The 22,500-nt window shown below is 43.8% G+C and overlaps 1 protein-coding gene across 1 annotated transcript in view; it reads right to left on the minus strand.

The window, feature by feature from the left end:
- dpyda (dihydropyrimidine dehydrogenase a) overlaps window positions 1-22,500 on the minus strand; it is a gene marked incomplete at both ends in the record, with an annotated part of 161,093 nt that overhangs the window by 75,423 nt on the left and 63,170 nt on the right. Inside the window, 5 exons of the mRNA XM_080854784.1 lie at window positions 3,762-3,977; window positions 8,453-8,637; window positions 17,168-17,378; window positions 19,133-19,302; window positions 21,334-21,441. Coding sequence (XP_080710910.1) covers window positions 3,762-3,977; window positions 8,453-8,637; window positions 17,168-17,378; window positions 19,133-19,302; window positions 21,334-21,441 — 890 coding nt within the window. The remainder of the gene's footprint in view (window positions 1-3,761; window positions 3,978-8,452; window positions 8,638-17,167; window positions 17,379-19,132; window positions 19,303-21,333; window positions 21,442-22,500) is intronic.

Here is a 22,500-nt window from a genome sequence, read left to right on the forward strand (position 1 = left end):
AATCCTGGAATTGAATTAATGCCTTTCTGTCTGGACAAACAGCCCTCCATTCGTGTAGCTAGAGACCCTCTCCAAAGTCCTGAGTAGATGAATGAAATGTTAATTTACAAGAGCAGCCACCATGCTATTTATTAGCAGCCAAATCACAGAAGCAAGTGCCCTTTAACCTCTGTCATTAATTGGTCCAGCAAAAAAAAAAAGAAAAAAAAGTACTCTTTCACACAAAGAGACCGCTGGCTATTCTTAATGTGGGACGAAGCCACGCAGATGTTGGACTACGTGACGTGTGTCACCTCGCTTGCGTTACTATGGAGATTTATTCCACGTTTCTCTCATTAAATCGAGCCCGCAATCGGAGCACTGTAGCTACTGTACCGGGCGAGTGTGGGCTGACGTGCCCGCTGGAGGAGCCTTTGTTTTAATTGCGTTTGAAATGTGCGGACGTGTGTGTCAGCGCGCCGTCTCTCCCGACTTCTACTTATAGGATCCGTTCGACGCCTCCCTCCCACCTCCGCATCGCCAAGGTGAGTTCGGAGAAAAGATTGAATTCTGAAAAGTTTCTTTAAAAAAAAAGCAAAAACAAGAGCCACAACAAAAAAGAAAAAGAAATAAATTAAAAGGTGAATGCACTTCCATTTCTTTGCATAAAGGTGGCCAGTTCTATACCCTAAGGTCTGACGCATTAAAAATCATTGTAAGCTCAATGCCTAATGCTAGATCCCAAACAATACCTCCCAATACCTACTAGAGGCATAGTCAGCACACATGTTAAAGCCCACAAGCCCAATCCTTAGCTAAATCTGACTGGAAAAGCAAAAGGCTGCTCAGTAGAGTATCAGTTCTCCTACCTCGGAGGGGTTAACAGGGTCCCCCATCAACACATGCAGCTTTGGACCAATTACAGGTGTGACTTAGCAAGAGCTGACCAACCGAATGGGTTAATTGGACACAGTCAGCCCGGTCCTCTATCTCTCTCAGGCAGACTAACCCCGCTGCTCTCACTCAGGTCTTTGCATTTTGTAATAAGCCAGAAACACACCAAAACGTATCAATCAGGAATCTAACAGTCCGGTAATTGGTGTGATTTGAGGGCCACCAAAGGAGAGGAAAAAAAAAGAATAGAAAAAGGGGAAAAAAAAGGGGGAAAGTGCAGTTGACACTCCTGAACCGAGTGGAAGTGGGTGGAGTACACCACGGATCACTGCAATGCTGTCCTCCAGCGTTTCGTTTCAAACAGGGGTCTCAAACCATGAGGACGGGGGGGGGGGGGGGGGGGAGTAGGGGGAGTGGGGGGGTACCCTTTTTTTTTACACACAGCACAGTTCATTAATTCTAATTAATGATCACCGAGCTCGCCTGCACTCCACCTTAGTTACACCCCCCCCCCCACACACACACACACACACACACACACACACACCCCTTCGTCAGCCCCTGTGCAGGCGGGCTAATTAGTGATTCCGCGCACGTCCGGCCGCAGACGAGGCCCAGAAGCGTGAAGATTCTCATATCCATAGACAATCCGCCGCACATCTCGAACGCTATCAATACCCCGGCCTGGTAATGTTTTGATAGGAGAGGCAATAGCTGAAGCACAGGATATTAAAAAAAAGAAATCCCCCCGTGTTTAAGAGGCACGATAGCACTGAGCCTCCTGCTCATTCATATTGACATTAAGAACTTCTTTATCTCTCCCCCCCCTAGAAAGCCCCTTTACAATCTTTCCCTCTGAGCACACAATAAAGAATAATATGATTTCTGTTTACCGAGATATCAGCTGGTATTTCTGAGCATGCTGACAGCCAATAGCTGCAACAGTATATTAGACCCCTGGCATCTACAAATGTCAAGAGTTTAAAAAAAAAAAAAAAAAAAGGCCATTTGACGAAGGTGAGTGGGGTACATGCACGTATGCTCGCACCCCCCCCCCCCACCCCCCACCCCCCTCTCCTGAAAGAAACAAAGTTCACATAAACATATTTAGCGTCTCACGTTGGCACAATATTCAGCTGTCAATCTTAATGGTGGGCGAGGGAGCGGGAGAGCTGGGCTTGCTGGGAAATGGGATAATGCAATCTCCAGCAGATGTCCAGACGGTGCCTGGCTTCCCCTTGGACTCCCCTGGTAAGCACAGGCAAGGCAAATTAGGCTCATTCAAAGCCGTCTGCTGAAGTCGTAATATTTCATATGCTACAGAAAATATCATTCAAATCCAGCCTGCCTTCTTATTGCGTTTGTGTCCTTTTATATATCTCCTCTATGGGGGGAAAAACGGGCTCTGACCTTTGAAAGATGGCGAGTGGGGCGGTACACACAACTGGTGATTACTCGCTGCCATAGATTGAAAAGAGAGTGACTAAGAGACAGTGGTCACATCACTTTAGAACAGGTGAATAGGTCAGAGCCATTCCACATCTATTCATATTGTGTTCATATTTCATACCTAACTCTTACTGTATATATCTTATTTATTCACTTATTCCACTTTACATATGCACATATATTTTATTGCTATTACTATTTCGTTGTCTCAGTACTTGTACTATGTGCAATGACAATAAAGTTGAATCTAATCTAAAATCTAATCTAAAAACATAACTTTATTTCATATAAACTTCACGAGGGGAGGTTTAGGGAGGGCAGGCCACTCAGATAAACAACTAATTTGGCAACATCTGATCTCCATATCTTACTCCTTCAAGCACCACCCCCAACTACATCTATCATTAGTTTTGGGACAGGGCCAATTCCTCTTTTTTTTGTATAATTTAATATCCTCATCGAGCTTCAGCTATCAAGGGATGCCAACCAGCATCAACACAGAAAACATATGTTGCTTATTAATATTCATATCACCAGTAAGCGGAAATTAAAAGTTTAGACAAAAATGAAAAAAAAGGGGAAAAAAACATCAAAGTACTAAAATGTCTAAATCAAACAAAAAAAAACCTTCTATTTAAACTGGAATTTCACTGCTGAGATTCTTGATCTTAGAAAAGCTTTAAGTGAAGCAAAAGGCCTGAGATGGGTGGATCTGACGGGTCTGATGGAGTGACTGAGGCGCTGAGAGACTAAGGTCTCAGTGGAACATGAGTGTTTGTTCTGAATGCTAGAAAATAAAACCAATGCAACAGCTTACCTAAATTCACAAAAACTGAGAGGCAATCCAGAACCATTTCGTCAATCCCTACTATGTGGGAAGCGTGCATTGCCACTTTAGTGAAGGGCTGTTTTTTAAAGGATCACCTGTCAGATTTCTGGTCACAAAAAGTGTGGTCCCTGCAAACACATCTGAGCACTGGCTGGCTATAGCTTCACTCACCAAAACCATCTCATTCAGTTGGGTCAGCAAGGATACTTTACAAGTGTAAGGTGAAGCATAGAAAAACTTGGAGATATTCGTATTATCACATTACAGCTGTATTCCTACTAAATGTATTAATTATTTGCCTTTTTATTCTACTACACTATGAATATACAATAAATGAAAAGAAAAAATATATATTTTACAGAGATCTGTTATCTTGTTGACAGAGATCTTTTGGGTTTAGAGTGTAGACAACCTTTGAGCATTCTGCTGACATTGTTTCTTTGGGTGAGTTATAGCCACATGTGTTCCATTTTGCTGAGCAAGATTTTTTTGGTGAAGAGGATATACAGCGTGGACAATCTTGCAGAGAGAGAGACACACGCACTTAGCACAAGAACTGTCAAGGCAGCAGAGATGTCAATCAAGTATTTATCAGGAGTGCTGTCTTTACCTTGTCCAGGGAAAAGGTCTTGGTGAGAGCAAAGCCCCAGCCCTCCTCAAAGGCCCGGCGAATCATGGCGGTGCTGGTGGTGGGTGGGGCGCTGGCCAGGCCAAACGGGTTGGGGAACCGGATGCCCACCATCTCCACACTGATGTCCACAGCGTCGATAGCAGTGTAGAAGAGAGGGAGCTCAGGCTCAATGGGGACTTTGTGTCTATGCAGAGACTAGACAGACAGAGAGAGAGAGAGAGAGACAAAACACAGACAGAGATATAGATGGGCAGACAGAGAGAGAAACAGACACAGAGGGGGGAGAGAGAGAGAGGGAGAGGGAGTGAGAGGGGGAGGAAGTGGGAGGGAGAGGGAGAGGAAGAGAGAGAGGAAGAGTGAGAGAGAGAGAGAGAAGAGATAAAGAAAGAGACAAAACACAGACAAAGATACAGATGGGCAGACAGAGAAAGAAACAGAGAGAGAACATAGAGGGAGAGAGAGAGAGAAAGAGGGAGACGGAGAGAGAGAGAGGGAAAGAGGGAGAGAGAGAGAGGGAGAGAGAGAGAGGGGAAGAGGGAGAGAGAGAAAGAGAGAGGGAGAGAGGAAGAGGGAGAAGGAGAGAGAGGGAGAGAGAGAGAGAGAGGGAGAGAGAGAGAGGAAGAGGGGGAGAGGAAGAGGGAGAGGGAGAGGGAGAGAGAAAGAGGGAGAGAGAGGGCAGATAACAAATGCAGAAATGAGACTGAGGCCCAGTGGAGTTGACGTTCAGCAGACACATACAGAAATTAATCAAATTCAATTTCATTTGTAGGGTGCTTCCTACTGATGACACTGTGACATGCACCTTCACACAGGGCTCCAGCCTGATAACACAGCATGCCTGAGAGCTAGTTATATTCAGGGAACATCATTACACATCCTGTTCTACTGCACACAGTGGTAAACACACACACAACACTCAAAATGACATGATCCAGACCCACAAAAACCATAGCAAGCACAAACAAAAAAAATCAAAAGAAAATCCGTTGACATCACACAACAATCAGGAGGGTGCCGTTGCACGCGGTCTTTATTTCAACATACATTTTTTTTTTTTAATTTGTTTTCAATGTTGTTTATCTCTCTGGATGATGGGATGCAGGCAGGCAGTGGACGTCATATGCTGACAGGCGCTCTAATTAGCAGAGCATTTATCAGGCGCTTATGATTGCTTCTACACTGATGTCACAGCTCTCTAAAGAACGTTGAAGAGAGAGAGAGAGGGGAAATGAGAGAGGAGGGGGTGGGGGGTGGGGGGTGGGTGAGGCATAGGTACAATGCGCTAAACATTGGTGCTCATGATAAAATAAAACACACACACACACACACACACACACACACACACACACACACACACACACACACACACACACACACATACACACACACACACACTAATATACCAGAAATGGGCATAAATGCTGCTGTGTTTTTCGCTAGACCTTTCCAATATAACAATGCCTTCAGCTGTATAATAGGAAATGTTTTAAGGTACCATGAACATGCACTAAATTGGTGCATTTCCCAAACTGTGCGTAACTGGTGTCTCATTTCTAGATAAATGGCATGTCTCACTGATAGTCATGCTGAAATTAAAATCTCCTCAAAAAATCCTTCCTGACTCCACTAGCTCTGCACACATGTTTGCCTGGAGCTGTTGTGCTACCATCATTGCTAATTCCATTTTACAAGCTATGTAAATAAGATATTAGGAAGGACATCTCTATTATGCTTGGCAGACATTACAACCTGTACTTGCTATTGATGCTGGTTAGTGGCAGTGCTGATATTATTGTTTCATAATAACACTGGTAAGTGGCTCGCTAAAATGAAGGCCAAGAAAACAGATCAATCGCATATTAATCCACTCAGGTAGGCAAACAGGCTGATGGAAGACAAGTGATCTTTTGAGCGCATCCTAATGCAAATGTGGAGACCTTTGCACAAAAAACGGCTCAATTCATTTCCTCTCCCGCCTCCCCCCACCCCACCCCAAGTCCATTACTGTAAAAACTAAAAAGCAATCTACTCGCCCCCTTCTCCCTATCCTTGCTAAAAGTGGTCATTTAATCTGCAAATAAACACTCGTTCCTCTGCCTTCTTGCGACCGACCGCGACCACGGGTCCACAATTAACCCCTGTGCGAAATCGCACATGTTTTGGACAAGTGCTGCACTTTCTGATTTCAGCCAGGGGAGGGGGGGGGGGGGGGGGAGGGTTGATAGAGGACAGGATCTGAAGCCCTCCTGAGTGCTGGAGCTGGAAAGGTGGGTGTTAACCCCCCCTGAACCCGGGTCGCCCAGAAGGGAGCATTAAGTTGTCTCGCTGGTGCCTGATATCCACCAGCAGGCCTGCCTAGAATCCATTTGGATTGCACTTAGTCTGACTTGAGTCACGGAGACGGGACCCCTAATTCCTCTCCTTAAACACCATACACGGCATGCATAATGAGAGCTCAGAGGAAGAGCGAAGCACAAAAATGAGACAGGGAGTAAGAGAGGAATAGTGTGAAAGACGAGGAGGGGGGGGAAACAAGTTTGTTGTTGCTGTTTGTTGTTGCTGTTTCTGTTTAGGGATCCTGTTTCCATTTGTCTTATGCTTCTGTCAAACAAGATTCAGTAAAAACTCCCAGAGGATAAATATCTACGATAGTGTCAAGAATGAGGTCTGGGTTGGTGGTACCACATTTCAACTGGGCAGCTCACTAGGAGATATGCTGGGTGAGGGTCACCATAGATATAAAGAAGATGCTATGTCTATGATGTTAACTGATGCTATTGCTAGCCTTCTGGACAAATCCACAGAATCTTCTGGACTGTGTCAAGGACAAATGTCATAGAAGCAAAGAAATGTTCTGCACTAACTTAATAATTCAGGGAACTATATAATACCCCCCTGCAATATTGATCTGAGTGGCTAGGTTAAAAATTAAATAAACTAATGAAAGTGGTTTAAGTGTAAGCTACTAGCTGCACTGTAGAATCTCTGTGTTTAATGTGCTGTGACTGGAACAAGACAAAACAAAACACAACATGACACCCCTGTGCTGTGCTTTTGTTTTTTCCGAGCGTAGCTTTAACCCGCGGCCGAAACGAAGGTTTCCATTCCTGCTGGGAGCCTGCTTGCAAGAAATGTATGGCTCTTGCACTTTCCTGAGAGCATCTGTTAAATGGATCGATGCCAACACCAGCCACTGTTGCAAATCAGACCTTTTCTCTCGACTCTTGCGGGTCATGCATTAGCGCGCGATTCGAGTCCTTACATCCGCCGACTGCCAAGCGCGAGGAGGCTTGTGTCAGAGAGCATCTGTGTCTGTGCGGTATTAAAGTACTCGCATCCACGCCCATGTGGAACACATGCAAGGCTTTCATCTTCATAATTAATCAGCTCTTCAAATCCTGCCTCTTCTGCTGGGTTTTGTGATCCTAACACAGGACTTAATTCCCAACATCTGCTCCTGTCTCGCCAAGCACAAAAGCATCACCCCCATATGTGAGTGTCTGTGTGTGTCTGTGTGTGTGTGTGTGTTTGTGCGCAAGTGTCAGTTGGTGTGTTGTATCTGTCTTAGTGTTCAACAAACAAATAGTGACAGACGATGAAACAGTAGCAGTAACCTGAAACCCTGTGTGTGTGTGTGTGTGTGTGTGTGTGTGTGTGTGTGTGTGTGTGTGTGTGTGTGTGTGTGTGAGCTGTGTGTGGGAAACAAACATAGTGGCTCGGACTGAGCCATCAACAATCCCAAAACGGTGCTTCAGGAACATGGAAGGAAGAGGTGCCATTTGTTCGTCTTTCTCAAATCTCAACCTTTTTTTCTCTTGCAAAAAAATGGGAGTTAGCCAGAAACCTGTTCGTCCAACCTCAATTAAAAACAATAAAGGTTCTCCAGATGACCTGTCCCAAGTTGGTATCAGTCGTTGAATGTGAGGACTAGAAAACAATGTATGCATTCTTTACATTGAATCTTACCCTTCCATTTTCACTCCGAAATCACTGTATTTTTAAATCAAAAGGCAGTAAATAATGGATGGAATAATAGATGATTTCAGTGGTGAGCGGTGAGGACAATTCTACATGGCTTCCTGGTGGCCATGTCGTGCCTGTGCATGAGTAACCCAAATCATTGTTTTTCTGATGCAAAGCCACAGGGAGATATTTTGGTCCACCTACTTGCTGCACTGTCAATTACCTGAATTATCTTTTTTCCCATGAACTGCTCAAATGTGTCATGAATAACTTGAGCTGTGACACTAACTTGATATATTATGCGTAGTCTAAGTATAATTCTAGAGTACTTCAGATAGCCTCTGGTATATCACATCATTTTTTTTGTAGTATTGCATAAAAATATTGTGTCATAATGTGTGACACTGGAAGAAATCCCCAAAGGTGTAGTCTTTACAGAGAACAGATTGCTGGACAAGACAAAATCCTTTTGTAGCAAAGTTATTTCCTGTCAAAGACGACCTTGGGTGAACAGCTGTCAGTGCGGTGCTTCCCTAAACTGGACGTCTAGCATGAGGAAGCCCAGACGGATTTCGATCTTGAAACCTCGCCCTTCCCTCTCTGAAATGGCAACCTTACTGGCAACATGGCAATATGCAAACGCTTTTAAGTCATAAGCGCTCTTCTCAGTGGGAGTTAACATGCGCTGCGTGATCCGAGAGGCCCACCTGGATGTATTTGTGGATGTGCCAGGAGGCTTGTTTCCCGTCGTTGACTGACTCCACCGTGGTGTTGGCCAGGCCGGCCACGTCCCCACCAGCGAAGACCCATGGCTCACTGCACTGCATGGTCTCCGGGTTCAGGTCAGGGAGACCCCATCTGTTTAAGCGGATAGGAGCCATGGCCTCTTTCACTGCACAGAGAGAGAGAGAGAGAGAGAAAGAGAAAGAGAGAGTCAGTGAGGTCTGGGGAGAGGGTTACTTGATAGACTGGAAACTACACAGCGAGTAATATAAAGTATCTGACAAGACAAACGACTGGGGAGTGAATCCCCCCCCCCTCACCCCTTCTCCCTTGCCTTTCTCTTGACTCAGGTTAATGTAACATCTCCTGATGCATTTCATTCACCGTTAGCAACATTAGCCAGGAGACACTCTGTCAAACTGATCTACATTAGAAAATGGCCACCTTCCCTTCCCCCTTCCCCTCCTTTCCAAACCCATGCATACCTATACAATTCATCTTACACAGGCAATACTTTTCAGCAAGGGCGATGGCCTACATCTATCAATGCGGGTGTTTTTAAATGCAGATCTACGAGCTGCTCAAGATGTATTGCTCTCCCGTACAACGACTGGGAGAACTTCACCTTTTCCATCCACCCAGAGGAGGAACTTCTATATGGAGCCGATAGGAAAGGCTGTACAATAAGGTCTACAAATGATAGAATGCAGATGGCGTCTCATTTTTCATAAACACTGACTAGGCTGAGACCATAATCATATATTCTTCTCTAGAATATTGCATATACCTTGATTGAGAGGAGGCAACAGGAAAGAATGTAAGAGAAGGGGAGAGGAGAAGAAAGGAAGAGATGGAAGAGATGGAAGAGAAGAGGGGTTAGAATGGGGGAGAAAGGAGGAGGGGTAATTCCAAAAAATACAAATAACAAATGAGGACTACGCTGTTTTGAGGCCCAGTAATCGCCACATTCATAAGAGTTAAAAAGTCTTGAATCTGAGCTCAGCCAAATATTCCATTGACATAGGATGTCACAAAACAAGGCACCGATTACCAATAGGCAGGCAAACACAAAGTAAGGCAACATAACTTTTCATGTCTATGCACTTTAGTCATACAGTACACTAACAGATCGGTTTTGGTGTGTGAATGACAATTGTGATTGCGGGTGTTTCAAAGGTAAAGGTACTTTGGATAGTCTAAATTGGTGGCATCTGCCTTAAATTAAGTTGAAGATTCAAGACTATTCGAGACTATTCAAATTGAGGGAACTATGATGTTATGTAAATACTATGTGGATCAAGTAGAGTGAGTACATATATGCCCTAACATTAACATTAGCAGAATACTCAAGTACACTTCAATACTGATTTAGCAAATGTTGAATTCAATGCCAACTAAAGTGATCACCTTAATGTAATAACAGTATGTATTGATTCACTTCATAAACCGTTGAACTGACAATGGAAATCGATGGCAACACAAATTGCTGAAGAATTGCAATAAATTGACCAGAACAATTGAAATGACATAGAGGTATTGGATGACTTAAATGTAAATTACTGAAAGCCATAGGTTCATGTGAGTCATTTGCAGGTCTGCAAAAGGAACTAATTATAAGATTTTCAGAATCACAGCACACAATAGACCTATAGACTTGTTCCTTGGTACTGGTAATGAACCAAACTATAACAAATGGGTATTCTGATTTTGTATTCTTTGTCTGATCTCACAACATAAACCGGAGTTTGCTCTATTGTATTTAACCAAAGTGTTTGTTAATTGTCTGCCAATTGGTAAATAAGTGTTCAGTCATCACAGCTGAGATGAGACACAATCACCCATGGCTTGGCCTGTGTCTCTTTGTCAAAAAGTATACGTGTAAAAACGTATACAGGACAGCACAACACAGTTGAGCTCAGTCATACAGTGTATTCAAATTAGGACTCTTCACATCTTGGGTTTTAGTAGGTTTTACTAGGGTTTGACCTGACACTGAAGGCTCTGATGGCACACTTTGATCATGATGGCCATGTTAGAGAGTGTTGATGTCTGGGTTATCTTTAATGGCCAATTTCCGCAGATGCACTAGAAGTGGGTCTCAGCTGGCCTGTTGCACTGGTCTTGCAACAAGGTCACGAGTAACCCAGTACTGAATAGGCTTAAAAGGAGGCTCAAGATTTTCTGACTGTTGGATTGAGAGAGGAGGGCCAGTTTAGGTGAAGCTGTACTGTCACAGATGAGAGATTTTAGTGAGCACATTCAACTTGATTGTTAATGCTTGATAATTAATATACAATGAATTGACAGTGTTGGGTGTCTTTCCAAAGGTCATTCCAATTAAACGGAAGGTGAATTAATGCTGGGTCTTCAAATTGTTAAATATATGTGTAATATTTGAGAATTTGGGAGTTTTAAAACTTTATTTTCCTGTGGGGGAGCGAAGATTCTAGATGCCAAACTTGTTGATAAAAGTCTGTCAGGACTCAATCTGGTCCTGCTGATTTGTTGGTAGGCAGGAGATTGCATGCTTTCCCAAGTTCCTCTGGTGCTAATTGTTTTTCCTGGCTATTTTACTGTTTGGACAGTTTTGATAGGGAGACAGTAATCAGAAAAGCTTAAACATTTTGTGATGTTTGTCCTTTAACCATTTACCATATACTGCCTTCCTCAAGTGTGTTATTGATTTAATAACACACTGGCAGCAGTGGATTTACCTGTAATTTTGACTGAAAATTGTTAACCTTTACATTCTATTCAAGTCTGATCTCTTTGATCCCATGCCCACACCCAAGTATAGGTTGCACTGACATTTTACCAGCTGGACATTTAATCTAGGATTTTGTGCCAGGTGCAGGCAAGGACGCAATGGCAGAACTCATATAGTCGCATAGTAACAGCAGAAGATTATAATATTATGATATATTACATTTAGAAGGTTATAAATACAATATGTCACTATATACCACTGTAATAAATTAAAACAGTTTATGATGAATACCATACTATGCAAATAATGTAGTGTTTATGCTGTGCTGTGCTATATCAAAATAAACGTAATGCCCTAGTGTAGTTTGCACTGTAACATTACACTGGATGGGGTTTGTATGTGGGCATTCAGAGCAATCATACTATGGTTATAGAGCTGTGCTGAAGATCACACCAAAGATAATAAATGAGTTGTGGATGTTCTGAAAACACGGCAGTTCAGAAAATAAGGTAGGAAAATCTACTTTGGGGGTACGCATATCTGAAACTGTGATCGTGACCGCTTATGCCATTAATTATGATGTACCTTCCTTCAGGGTCTGCTGTGGTTATAAATACAGTGGAGTACATGATATTCTTCCTCATCAAAATGGCAACACCTCGTTTCCTAGATCCTATTCTTAATTACAGCCTAACAAAGATGACAGATGTGCCGGGGAGAAGCAGAGCAACCCCTCCTCATTAGACTGCTGTTTACGCTCATGCTTTCTGGAGCCTTCTAGAAAGTGCCGGCTGGACCTCCAGCGACCTCTCCATTTCACCCCACGAGCTGAGAGATGAATATTGTCTGTTTCAATGCTTTACATGAGTGCACTTGTGTGGGCGTACACGCACACAGACACACACACACACACACACACACACACACACACACACACACACAAACACACACACACCTCAGGGAGGCAGTATTTTCTCTTTCTCTGTCTTTCTATCTCTCTCTCTCGTTCTCACTCGTTCTCACTCACTCTCTCTCTCTCTCTGTCTGTCTCTCTCTCTCTCTCTGTCTGTCTCTCGGTCTGTCTCTCTCTCTCTCTCTCTCTCTCTCTCTCTCTCTCTCTCACTCTCTGTCTGTCTCTCTGTCTCTCTTTCTCTTTCTCTTTCTCTCTCTCTTTCTTTCTCTCTCTCTCGTTCTCTCTCTATTTACTCTTTTTTCCTCCCCTCCCTCCTCACCTTTGAAGAGGCTGTGGAGTGTGACAGGCCCTCTCATTCTTCTAAGAGATCAGTCTTAAGTAAAATAGCTTCTGCACTCACTCACACACACACACACACACACACACACACACACACACACACACACACACACACACACACACACACACACACACACACACACACACACACACACACACACACACACACACACACACAGACACAGACACGGAGAAATGCACACAGACAACCCACGGGCATTCTCCGAAGACAGCTCTGCGCTGGCAGATGCAGATTGCCAGGGCCCATTAACCAAGGGGATCCATGCTGCCTCCGGTGCACTGCGCCGAGGCGAAAAACCAAAGCCGCCGGCCGGCTCCCGCCGAGCTCAGTGCACACAGCCCTTCCACTCCACTCTTAGCAGGGAAGAAGTCTCTCTCCCAAAAGCTGACTCCCGTTACAAATGAACTGAAACACCCAATCCGATATCTGTGAATACCGAGGCACTTACGCTGTACATTACACAGGCCAAGGTTCTGTGAAGCAGTGCTAAGTCCAATGCCAAACACGATGGGTTTTATATTCCTGAAAGCTTGTTTTCTTTTATTTTTCCTAAAACTGCCTTGAATAAATGTCTGTGAAAGTGGTCCATTGACTGTAACTATAGGCAACAAATAGAATGGAAACAAAAACACATCTAAAAAAAAAAAATGATTCAATACTTTTTTCAATAACAAAAAAAGAGACATTTACAAGTAGTTTGCTGCTTTCTTTTCACTGTGTACATGACAATGGCACATACCTGAAAGAAATACAACCCTGCCCCCCCCCCCCCCCCACACACACACACACACACACACACACCTCACCTCACCTACCCACTGAACACTGAGTGCTGCAAATGGAAAGCCTTGAAAGCTCGCTCCATATTGTATATGTTATAAGTCAGCTAAGGCCACCTCCACACGACCCGTTGGTGACTGCGTTACGGACATAAGAGTGAAGGAAGCAAAACTAAAGCTGAAGCAAAGCAGCATTCCCACAGTGAACAGTCTCCAACTCTTTGACAGTGTTCCATCGCGCTACAAAGCACACCAGTGATTCATTAGCGCGTAGCTGGAGCCAAAAAATCCCAGCCACACAACAGAAGACGGAAAACAACGCGCAACAAAACTAAAGAGGAAGAAATCCTCTGTGATAAATTAGCTCGGGAGGGGTCTGTGATCACAGTCATTACCACTGATGTGTGGTGATTAATGTATTGCTGAGGTGTGAATATTTAACTGAGGCACGGGTGGGGGGGGTGGGGGGGGGGGATGTCTGGGCTGGTGGTGATTTCTCCCCCAGAATGACGGGACTCTAGTTGGGAGACTTTCCATCATGCCACGCTGTAGCAACTGACACACAAACACCCCCCCCCACACACACACACACACACACATACATACACATATACACACACACACACACACACACACACACACACACACACACACACACACCCCGCCTTGCACCCCACTCAAACTCCAGCCAGGGGATCTAATCAGGACCTCGCCCCTCGTGGGCCGGCCCTTCAGATTACCGAGCCTGTATTTCCCGCCTAGTCAGCTTTTCCTTTAGCAGAGAACAGCACACACAGCCAACCACCGCATCAGACGAGGTACTTGAGTGGGTAAGTAATTCATATTTCCTTCAATGACAGAATACAGACTTGCGGGGATAAAAGAAGAGGATGAGGGGGAGAAAAGATCATCGCTCAGCATTTTTTTTTTTTTTCGGAGACACAATATGAAGCAGAATGAATCAGAGACCCCTTGGACAATATAGTATACAGGTTCAGTATACTGAGTGTGTCAAGGAGAATAAGGTGTGTTGTGTAACACGTGAGCCAACTGGGATCAGTAGTCATAGTGGCTAGAATGGACAGCTGGTAGAGGAATATACTTCAGTGGTGTGTTATGTCTTGAATTCGCATAGCAGTGCATTATTGTAAAAACTAAAAATCTGTAATCCCCCCAAAGGAAATCCCCTTAAGGCTCTACCCAGACTTTCCTGCCAGTTTTGCTAAATTGCTCTGTGTACAGGCAAAATAGGTAGAGTAGAAAAGGTAAAAGTTTTTAGCCTTAAACTGTTCGTTCTCATGACGAGCAGATGAGGACTAGGACTGTCTAGTTAAAAAAAAAAAATAAAAACCTACACGTGCCTGAGGGGAAAAATGGTATTGAAAAACTCTCTCACACACACACACACACACACACACACACACACACACACACACACACACACTGATCCGTGACAGCAATGAGGCTTAACGGAAAGGAAATACAAAATCACTATCAAATTAAGCTAGTTAGTTCGCAGTCATGCAAACCATTTAAGTCCTCCTCATATCAGAGATTCCTCATGTTTTAATTAACCTTGTGGGCTAATTGCCAATAATAACAATGCCCTCCTCCAGTCTGAGGACACCTTTGCTAATTTAGAGCAAATTCCACACACGCTCTGCAATGCTGGGTCAATCATCGAGGTCTTCCTTTTAAAGAGCATCTAAAATGGAGAAACTTATACTGTTTTGTAACGATGAAACAATCATACCGCTGCCACTTGTGCAAAGCTTTGATTTACAGTCAAGCATTCAGCGTTGAAACGTGGACCATGGATTTCAAACAAAGCTTGATTGAATCTCCTCAACTGACAACGTGAAAAAGTGCTGAAAAAAATGTACCAGTGGAGCGCTTAATCTGTGGACCAATGACGATAGAGGCCTGACAAAACAAATACACTGCGGCGGCCTAACGTTTGCCCTGGGACGCACTTGGGTTGCAATCATTTGGTTGAGTAAATGTGTATCATGGCTAATTATGAATCCATGTAGAACAAGCTCTGTTTCTGCGCGCTTAAGCAGCCAAGGTCTGCACACCGGCCTATCTGTGCAGCCTCACAGAGCTGGGTAATGGCTTAACAGGGTAACCGGTTGTGAACGTCCTGGTACCCCCCCCCCCCCCCCCCACACAACCCCACCACACCACACCACACCCCCTAGCTCTATGACAAATCTCATTACTGAGTCTCTGTGTCATCCGTGGTCAACTTTGGACAAAAGCCATCGTCCCATGATATACACTCTGTTTGCTCGTCCTGACCCTAATTGAAAATCATAGCAGGTGTGCCCTTTTGTATGTGATCTAATTACCTGACATCATAGTGTTGCCAGAGAAGAAGGCCTGTCACCTCCTACACCCGCACACACACACACACACACACACACACACAAAAAGTTTATTTCGACAAAAAAAAAAAAAAAATATGAAAAAAACACAGAAGAACACCCCATGGCACACACAAAAATATATTCTTTGAAGAGCCGTTTGTTGTGAGCTCTGCTGAAAGAATGAGAGGAAGATGCAAAAAAAAAAGAAAGAAGCAAAAACATAAGCGAAAAAAACAACAACAAAAGAATGCTGCCTCGCTTGGCGACTGAGTTAAATGATAAGAGTCACACAAAGCAGCGCTGTGGCTTCCCTCTGCTCCTGATGGAGCTACTGTCTCTATTTCTCTCTCCCCCCTCTCTGGTGAGAGAGAGGCGAGAGCAAGAGAAAGAGATGGAGATACAGAGAATTCTCCAAGAATAATACCAGGTGTAACATCTGCATAATGATTTGTGCTTATTTCCTGGAGGGGCTGTCGCCGAGGCCCCAGTGATAATCCTTTCACACTGGTTTTAAAGCACAGGGCCATTTATCAAGTCCGGAGTGCTTATTCAAGGCCATTTGTCACAAAAATTGCTATGTGCTAGAGAAAATTAACTGCCGAAATCCAAACAAAAAGCCAACATAAAAAACTCCATTCCAACACCCACATGCATGTCCTGAATGCTGTTAGATTGTATGGAGCATTATGACGACTTTTGGAGGAGTTGAATGTCTGTGAGATTTATTTAAAAAGAGTAATCATAGAATTAAAGAAACGCACTGGGGTGAAGGATGAGGGAAAGGAGAGCGGATCCTTCCGGAACTTGTGGAAACTAGCTCAGTGTTGTGACGCCAGCCACTGAAACAATGTTATGATTTCCAATTTAAGCGGTTGCCACAAACACAGGCGGGGAGATTACGGCTGACAGTGGGACACCTGTTCAAATTTGCCATCGCCCACTTCATCACTTAATCAAAGACTTCTGCCAAAGCTAGTCAGCCAAACTAATTTGGCCTAATGGAAATGAATTGGGTGGTGAGGCAGCATTGGCAATATGGCATCTTCAGTCTAAAATGCCAGCACTTCATAGGACTGAAGTGCATCACAACCTATTTACCAAACCACTCAGCAAAACTTGCTCATGTACTGGCTTGTGAAAACAGGATATTTACAAGCTTTAGGCCACTTCAGATTGTCCTATTCATTTTGTCTTATTATATACAGGTGGGTGTTGTGCACCATAACTCAATGGAAAATGCCGAATAAAACTGTATATTCAAACAATGTTAAGAGATGGATGGACTTGACATGCAGAAATATGTTACAGCCTTTAGCTGACACTCATGTAAAAAGATCACTCCTGTTCATCACTGCTTTTCATCTATCAAGCCTTGTGACATTTCATTTCACTTCAATTACATTCCAAATGTTTCACAATAGCAGTTTCTTTGTACACACTGTCATACAAAAGGACACAAGAAGCTAAGGCCGGGTAGAGAAGTGATGAACGGAAAGATTAGGGGAAACAAAACAAAGACTCTGTGTAGTCAGGGTAGAGACGTGACTCAAACAGTTTTGTTTTTTACTACCTTTAGGGTCACTCAGCCCTGAGCCAAAGGCGCTGATGATGTAGTCAGCTTTGAGCCGTATCATTTGGTCCTGGTCTTCCACCCACTCCCCGGACTCAGTCTGCTCTGTCCGGCAGAACTCCATGCCCGCCACTCGGCCCGCCTTCATGATGACCTCAACCGGAGACAGGAACGGCAGGAACTCACACTTCTCCTCCTTTGCCAGCTCCATCTGCGGATCCCAAGCAAACTACTGACACAGGTGTCACACACCACTGACAACATGGCAGTCGTGAAATAACGTGGGAGTATTAATTCTACTTAAGTAAACAGACTCTTTTACACAATGGGCTAGGCTCGATGTTTGATGGTAAGTAAAGTTGTAATATTCTCTCAAAAATAACCTTGCAGCTAAGAAGCTATGTTTACTAGGAGAAAAAGTAGTACAGCCTTATTAAAAACCAACACAGAAAGCTAACACAAGCATCCTCATTCGATGTCCTTTAACTTCCTCTAGATTAATAAACTAACCCACACACGTGCAGATGAAACGAAACTTGTTCAAATACACTTGCACATACTTCAGACACGCACAGCGAGGTGGAAATTTGCTGCACACCTTTGCCCTAACATCTTTTATTTCGAGCATTCCTCCGAATTGTTTCATTTCATTCCGAAAGCACGTGGTTCGAGGCAAAACTGAAGAGAATTTTCTCTATTAACTGAAGGTTAGTTACGCCCACTGGAGTCCAAAAGCGTACTTTATCATAAAAACAAACTTAATTAGTGCGAGGAGGTGGTGGCAGCAGCTGAGGAAAAGTAAACAGATGCGAATCAGGATCTTAATTGTCTCATCTCTCTATGTGTCATTAATGCCATTTCTATGGCAGTGTGTGGGGTGTCTTCTGAGGGAGGGAGGCGAAAGAAGTGACAGAAGTTAGTTCTAAAGAGTGATCAAAAATAGAGCGTGGAACTGATATCATGGGTGCCAGTTACCTGCGTAACTCTTGCTGATTGGTAAATGTGTGTGTCTTATTCTTCTTCTTTAGCACTTATATCCTTAAACATCAGTGTCACAAAGCAACTCTGTAAAGATTTGACATACTGAGGATTTTCTTTTCTTTTTGGTGGTATAAAAACAAAACGTGCAAATATTGTCAAGCTGTTAGTAGAAAAAAGTTGCCGAGTAAACAATAACACAAATATGTAAATAGAATTTAAATATTTAAAAGAAATAAAAAACTCAGTTATTTGTGTTAATACTCAGACAAACAGAACATGGTGTTTTTGTGAAGGACAAAATAAAGAATGTGTTTTAAAAATATTAAATAATAAAAAATAAAAAAACAGAAAACGGGGTCAGTGCGAAGTGTGAGGAACTCCTGAGGGATGTGTCTCACGGAACACTCAAAGATCTAAATCGAGCCATGCACGAGTTGCCTTATCTCCTCCTGCATCCTCCCCACTGATACTGGCCAGCCTATTGACTCAGCCCTCCAAGAGGAAGAGCCTCTTTTGACAGTAATCTCCTGCCAAAAACCCAAAAGACAATTCCCCGCAATAAGGCAGTGGAAGAGTGAGTGAGTGAGTGAGTGTGTGTGTGTATGTGTGTGTGAGTGTCTGTGTGTGTGTGTGTGTGTGAGAGAGAGACAGAGAGAGTGAGAGAGAGAGGCTTAGGAAGGGTGTCAGCAGGGCAGGCAGAGGACACTCACATGGAAGCCTTAATAAAGACATCCACAGAGCAAGCCCTCGCCAGACCAAATATTAATAAAGCCTTAAGCTGGCAGCTGTTGACTCTTTTCTTATGTCTTTTCTTTCACTTCTCTTTCTCTCTTTCTTTTGTCCTCTTTCTCTCACTCACTCTCTCAATCCCCCTCTCTCTCTCTCTCATACACACAAACACCCACACACACACAGATGCATGTATTTTTCTTTTTTTCCATATACAACTCAATATTGCCCAGAGCTTCGCTCTCACGGTCACACCTCCTCAGGGACGGCGCGGATGTTTGTGAAGCCCTTCCGGAAGACCACAAAGACGCGGCGGGCTCCGCAGCGAAGGGCAGAGGTGGCGCAGTCAAAGGCGGTGTCGCCCGCGCCCAGCACGATGACGCTGCCATGCAGGTTAGGCAGAGCGGAATGACAGCTGCACATCCCTGAGAGAGAGAGGGGAAAATAAGAGATGGAGAGAGGGAGAAAGAGAGAGACAGACACAGAGAGAGAGAGAGAGAGAGGGAGAAAGAGAGACAGACAGACAGAGAGAGAGAGAGAGAGAGAGAGGGAGGGAGGGGGAGAAAGAGAGAGACAGACAGACAGACAAACAGAGAGAGAGAGAGAGAGAGAGGTGGGAAATAGGAAAACATGATTTCTGTTGGTGGAACCATTGCTGCTTAACGGCTCAGCAGACGCTAGTACTTAAGGCGGTGTAAAATTGCATCTCGGAGTCTGCCGACACAGCATGTCACTATCAAATTATTCTGCTTCAATGAGAGGCAGTTTCACCTTATCTTCTTCTCTTTCTCCTCCTCCCCTCGCCCTCACTTGAATTGTACACATATAGGTAATTTTGTATTCGGGCCTTTATCCCCCACAATGCTTCCTATTTTTATCTGGCATATGAACGAGCGCAGATTGCGCTGAATGCTGCCCGATGTCAACATCTGATAATATGCGGCGTATCCTTGCAACATGTGATGTATTCAGGTATCCATGCGAGAGTGCACAAAAGGAAACATAAATGGTTTCTCGTCTGCCAAAGCCAGAGTGAGTGGTGTCACACATAGGCGGCGGGGGGGGGGGGGGGGGGGAGCAAATGGTAATTGAAACTGGATGTGTGAGTGTACCAGCACTGTCTTTCAAACAATCCTTGTAATGCCTCTCTGCCAAGACTAAAGCCACACACACCTGACCCACAGTCTTCTTTCTTTCCTTCTCATAGACAATGACTCCCATTTACCGCAGCTTCCCACATTATTACATTCTCCTGCAAATAGTGATTGTGTGTGTGGGGGGGGGGGGGGGGGGGTTACTATCAAACGGAGCCTTATTTCCACTCCTTCTATAATTCCACCCCCCTACGCCTACGTACTACTTAATATTCATTTCACCAAGATGACGAATTTTGAATAACGTCAGCTCCAGTCCCTGCCAAAAATTACAGATGTACAGATTTGTGTTGGTCACACAGTTTTTCAACCAAGGCCGATTTCCTTTCTCCAATTCAACACCAGACGCCCATCACTACTGACGACAGAGTTAGGAGATGAATACGGGTGCTGATGATCAAGTATGATCTCTGTCAGGAGCCATCATCATATCGGTAAACACAACAGAAAAGAAAATATGCCAATCATAATCTTAACACCCACCACTATGGAAATATGTATGGTTGATTGACTGACTGACCACTTATAACAATTTATTTTTTTGTCTGCCTATTTTTAAACCTCAGGGGTGGAATCCCGGAACATTACAAAAGGAATCTAGTTTCTGGGAAAGCAAGTTGTCTAATTGTACAATTTTGACAGTCTGACCACTAATGCCACAGACCCTCCAGCACACTGTGTTATCCAACTGATCTTAAGCAACACTCAACAACAGAAATATCGACATCCAAGCTGACATATTCTCTAAGAAACCATGATCTTCTGTCCTTTATCTCATGGGAGCAATCAACGTGGGACACAGTAAGTGGACTCAAGTTATACAATCCAATTCAGTGTGAAATACTGCAAGCCCCAATTACACAACCAAGGGCTTTAAGCATTGCGGAATGTGTGTGGGCCGCAAATCTTATGCTCTGTTCTCCTCTGAATGCAACTTCACACACCGGTATTTGGCCCAACTTGTCCTGTCTCCTATCCTCTGTCACTCAACTGTGTCTAGTTCCACACACCAATCTGCCGTGGCCTTCATGCCCCCCCCCCACCACCACCACCTAAGGCAGTTGACAGCATCTCTGGCTTTTCAATGTGTCTCTTCTCTCTCTGACCTGCATAGCACACTTCTGCCTGTTGAATGCGCCAGGACGTAGCTTCGAGCCACTGTGATGCTGCTTTTTTTGTGTTAATTTTCCTCCATGGTGGCACACAAAGAATGGCTTGCATATAAGCCTAAGACCACTTGTCAGACTCTGCCACTTGTGCTGAATAACTGTACTTACATTTTTAATTATCAGCTGTATTTACCTGGTTTACTGGCTTTGGAAACAAGAGGTAAGAAATCCTTGGAGGTGTAAAAACCTTGGTCCATGTTTAGTCCTTCGAAGATTTTGTGCCTGTTGGCCTGTGGCAGACCTAATGAAGAGAGAAAAAATACGAGGCGAAAAATTAAATACATCTAAGTATTCTATATCAAGCAAGCATCTATGAGTACATCATGGACTTAAATATGACAAATATCTCACAGAACATTTTAGACAATATTTCATTGCATGTCCACTAATCATTTTATCTTTTTTCGAAACTGGCAGCAAAATGGACATTGTCCCTGTAAACACCAGCATCCCAATAGTGAAACAGATGCCTTTGTCTCTTTCTATGCACATAGTCATACACATTCATATTACTGTATGGATTATTAGGAGGCCTTTTGTCTTTGGAAAACCACTTCCTTGCTGTACACTGCCTATTGTACCATAGTATGTAGTCGTTAACCTCTGGGCCCTGCCTAGTGATTTCAATTGTGTCGTTTTTTAAAGATACCAATATTTGCATACATGCTTTGGAAGTACCTCACAAAGCCTCTAATTTGTCAGCACCTGTCATTATCACATCCTGTATTAAAGGTACACTAAATTAGTTTAGATGTTGTATTTACTTATTCAACCCCCCATCCACCTTGGCAAAAAGGCATAAAAAGGAAAGATGACAGAGATTTATGATGCTATTTAGGATTTTACCAAAAAATAATAATGGGTAACCTGAGCCCTAATTTGGTTTAGCAAAGCTTTTAGGAACGAAATGCATTGTCTGTTTTGCCTCCTATCTCGTGCCACAGCTGCAGCCAGCTAATTTAGGCAGAGTAAAAGGCTGTGCTCCTCCTAAACCCTGTCTAAGGTCTGAGTTGGAGCCAGGCAGCATCATGCTCCTTCTCAACCTGAGACTGGATACTGGGAGCAGCGAAGCTGACGCGCCGGCTGCCAGAATCAATTAACTCTGCCATACACTCGTCAACGATAATTTGATTTCAGGAGAACCTCTTCGGTCAAGTTGTGCATTTCAAAATGGATTAATGGACTTTCACCATCCCTGGGTTTCCACCAAAACCCCATTGTCTTTCACTTTTTTTTGCCTCCTTCTTCGGTTCATTTACAGCTGGCTGTATCAAGAAGGGTATATATATACCTGGCGTAT

Source organism: Sprattus sprattus, assembly GCF_963457725.1.
Source record: "Sprattus sprattus genome assembly, chromosome: 17".
In the NCBI taxonomy this organism is placed as follows: domain Eukaryota; kingdom Metazoa; phylum Chordata; class Actinopteri; order Clupeiformes; family Clupeidae; genus Sprattus; species Sprattus sprattus.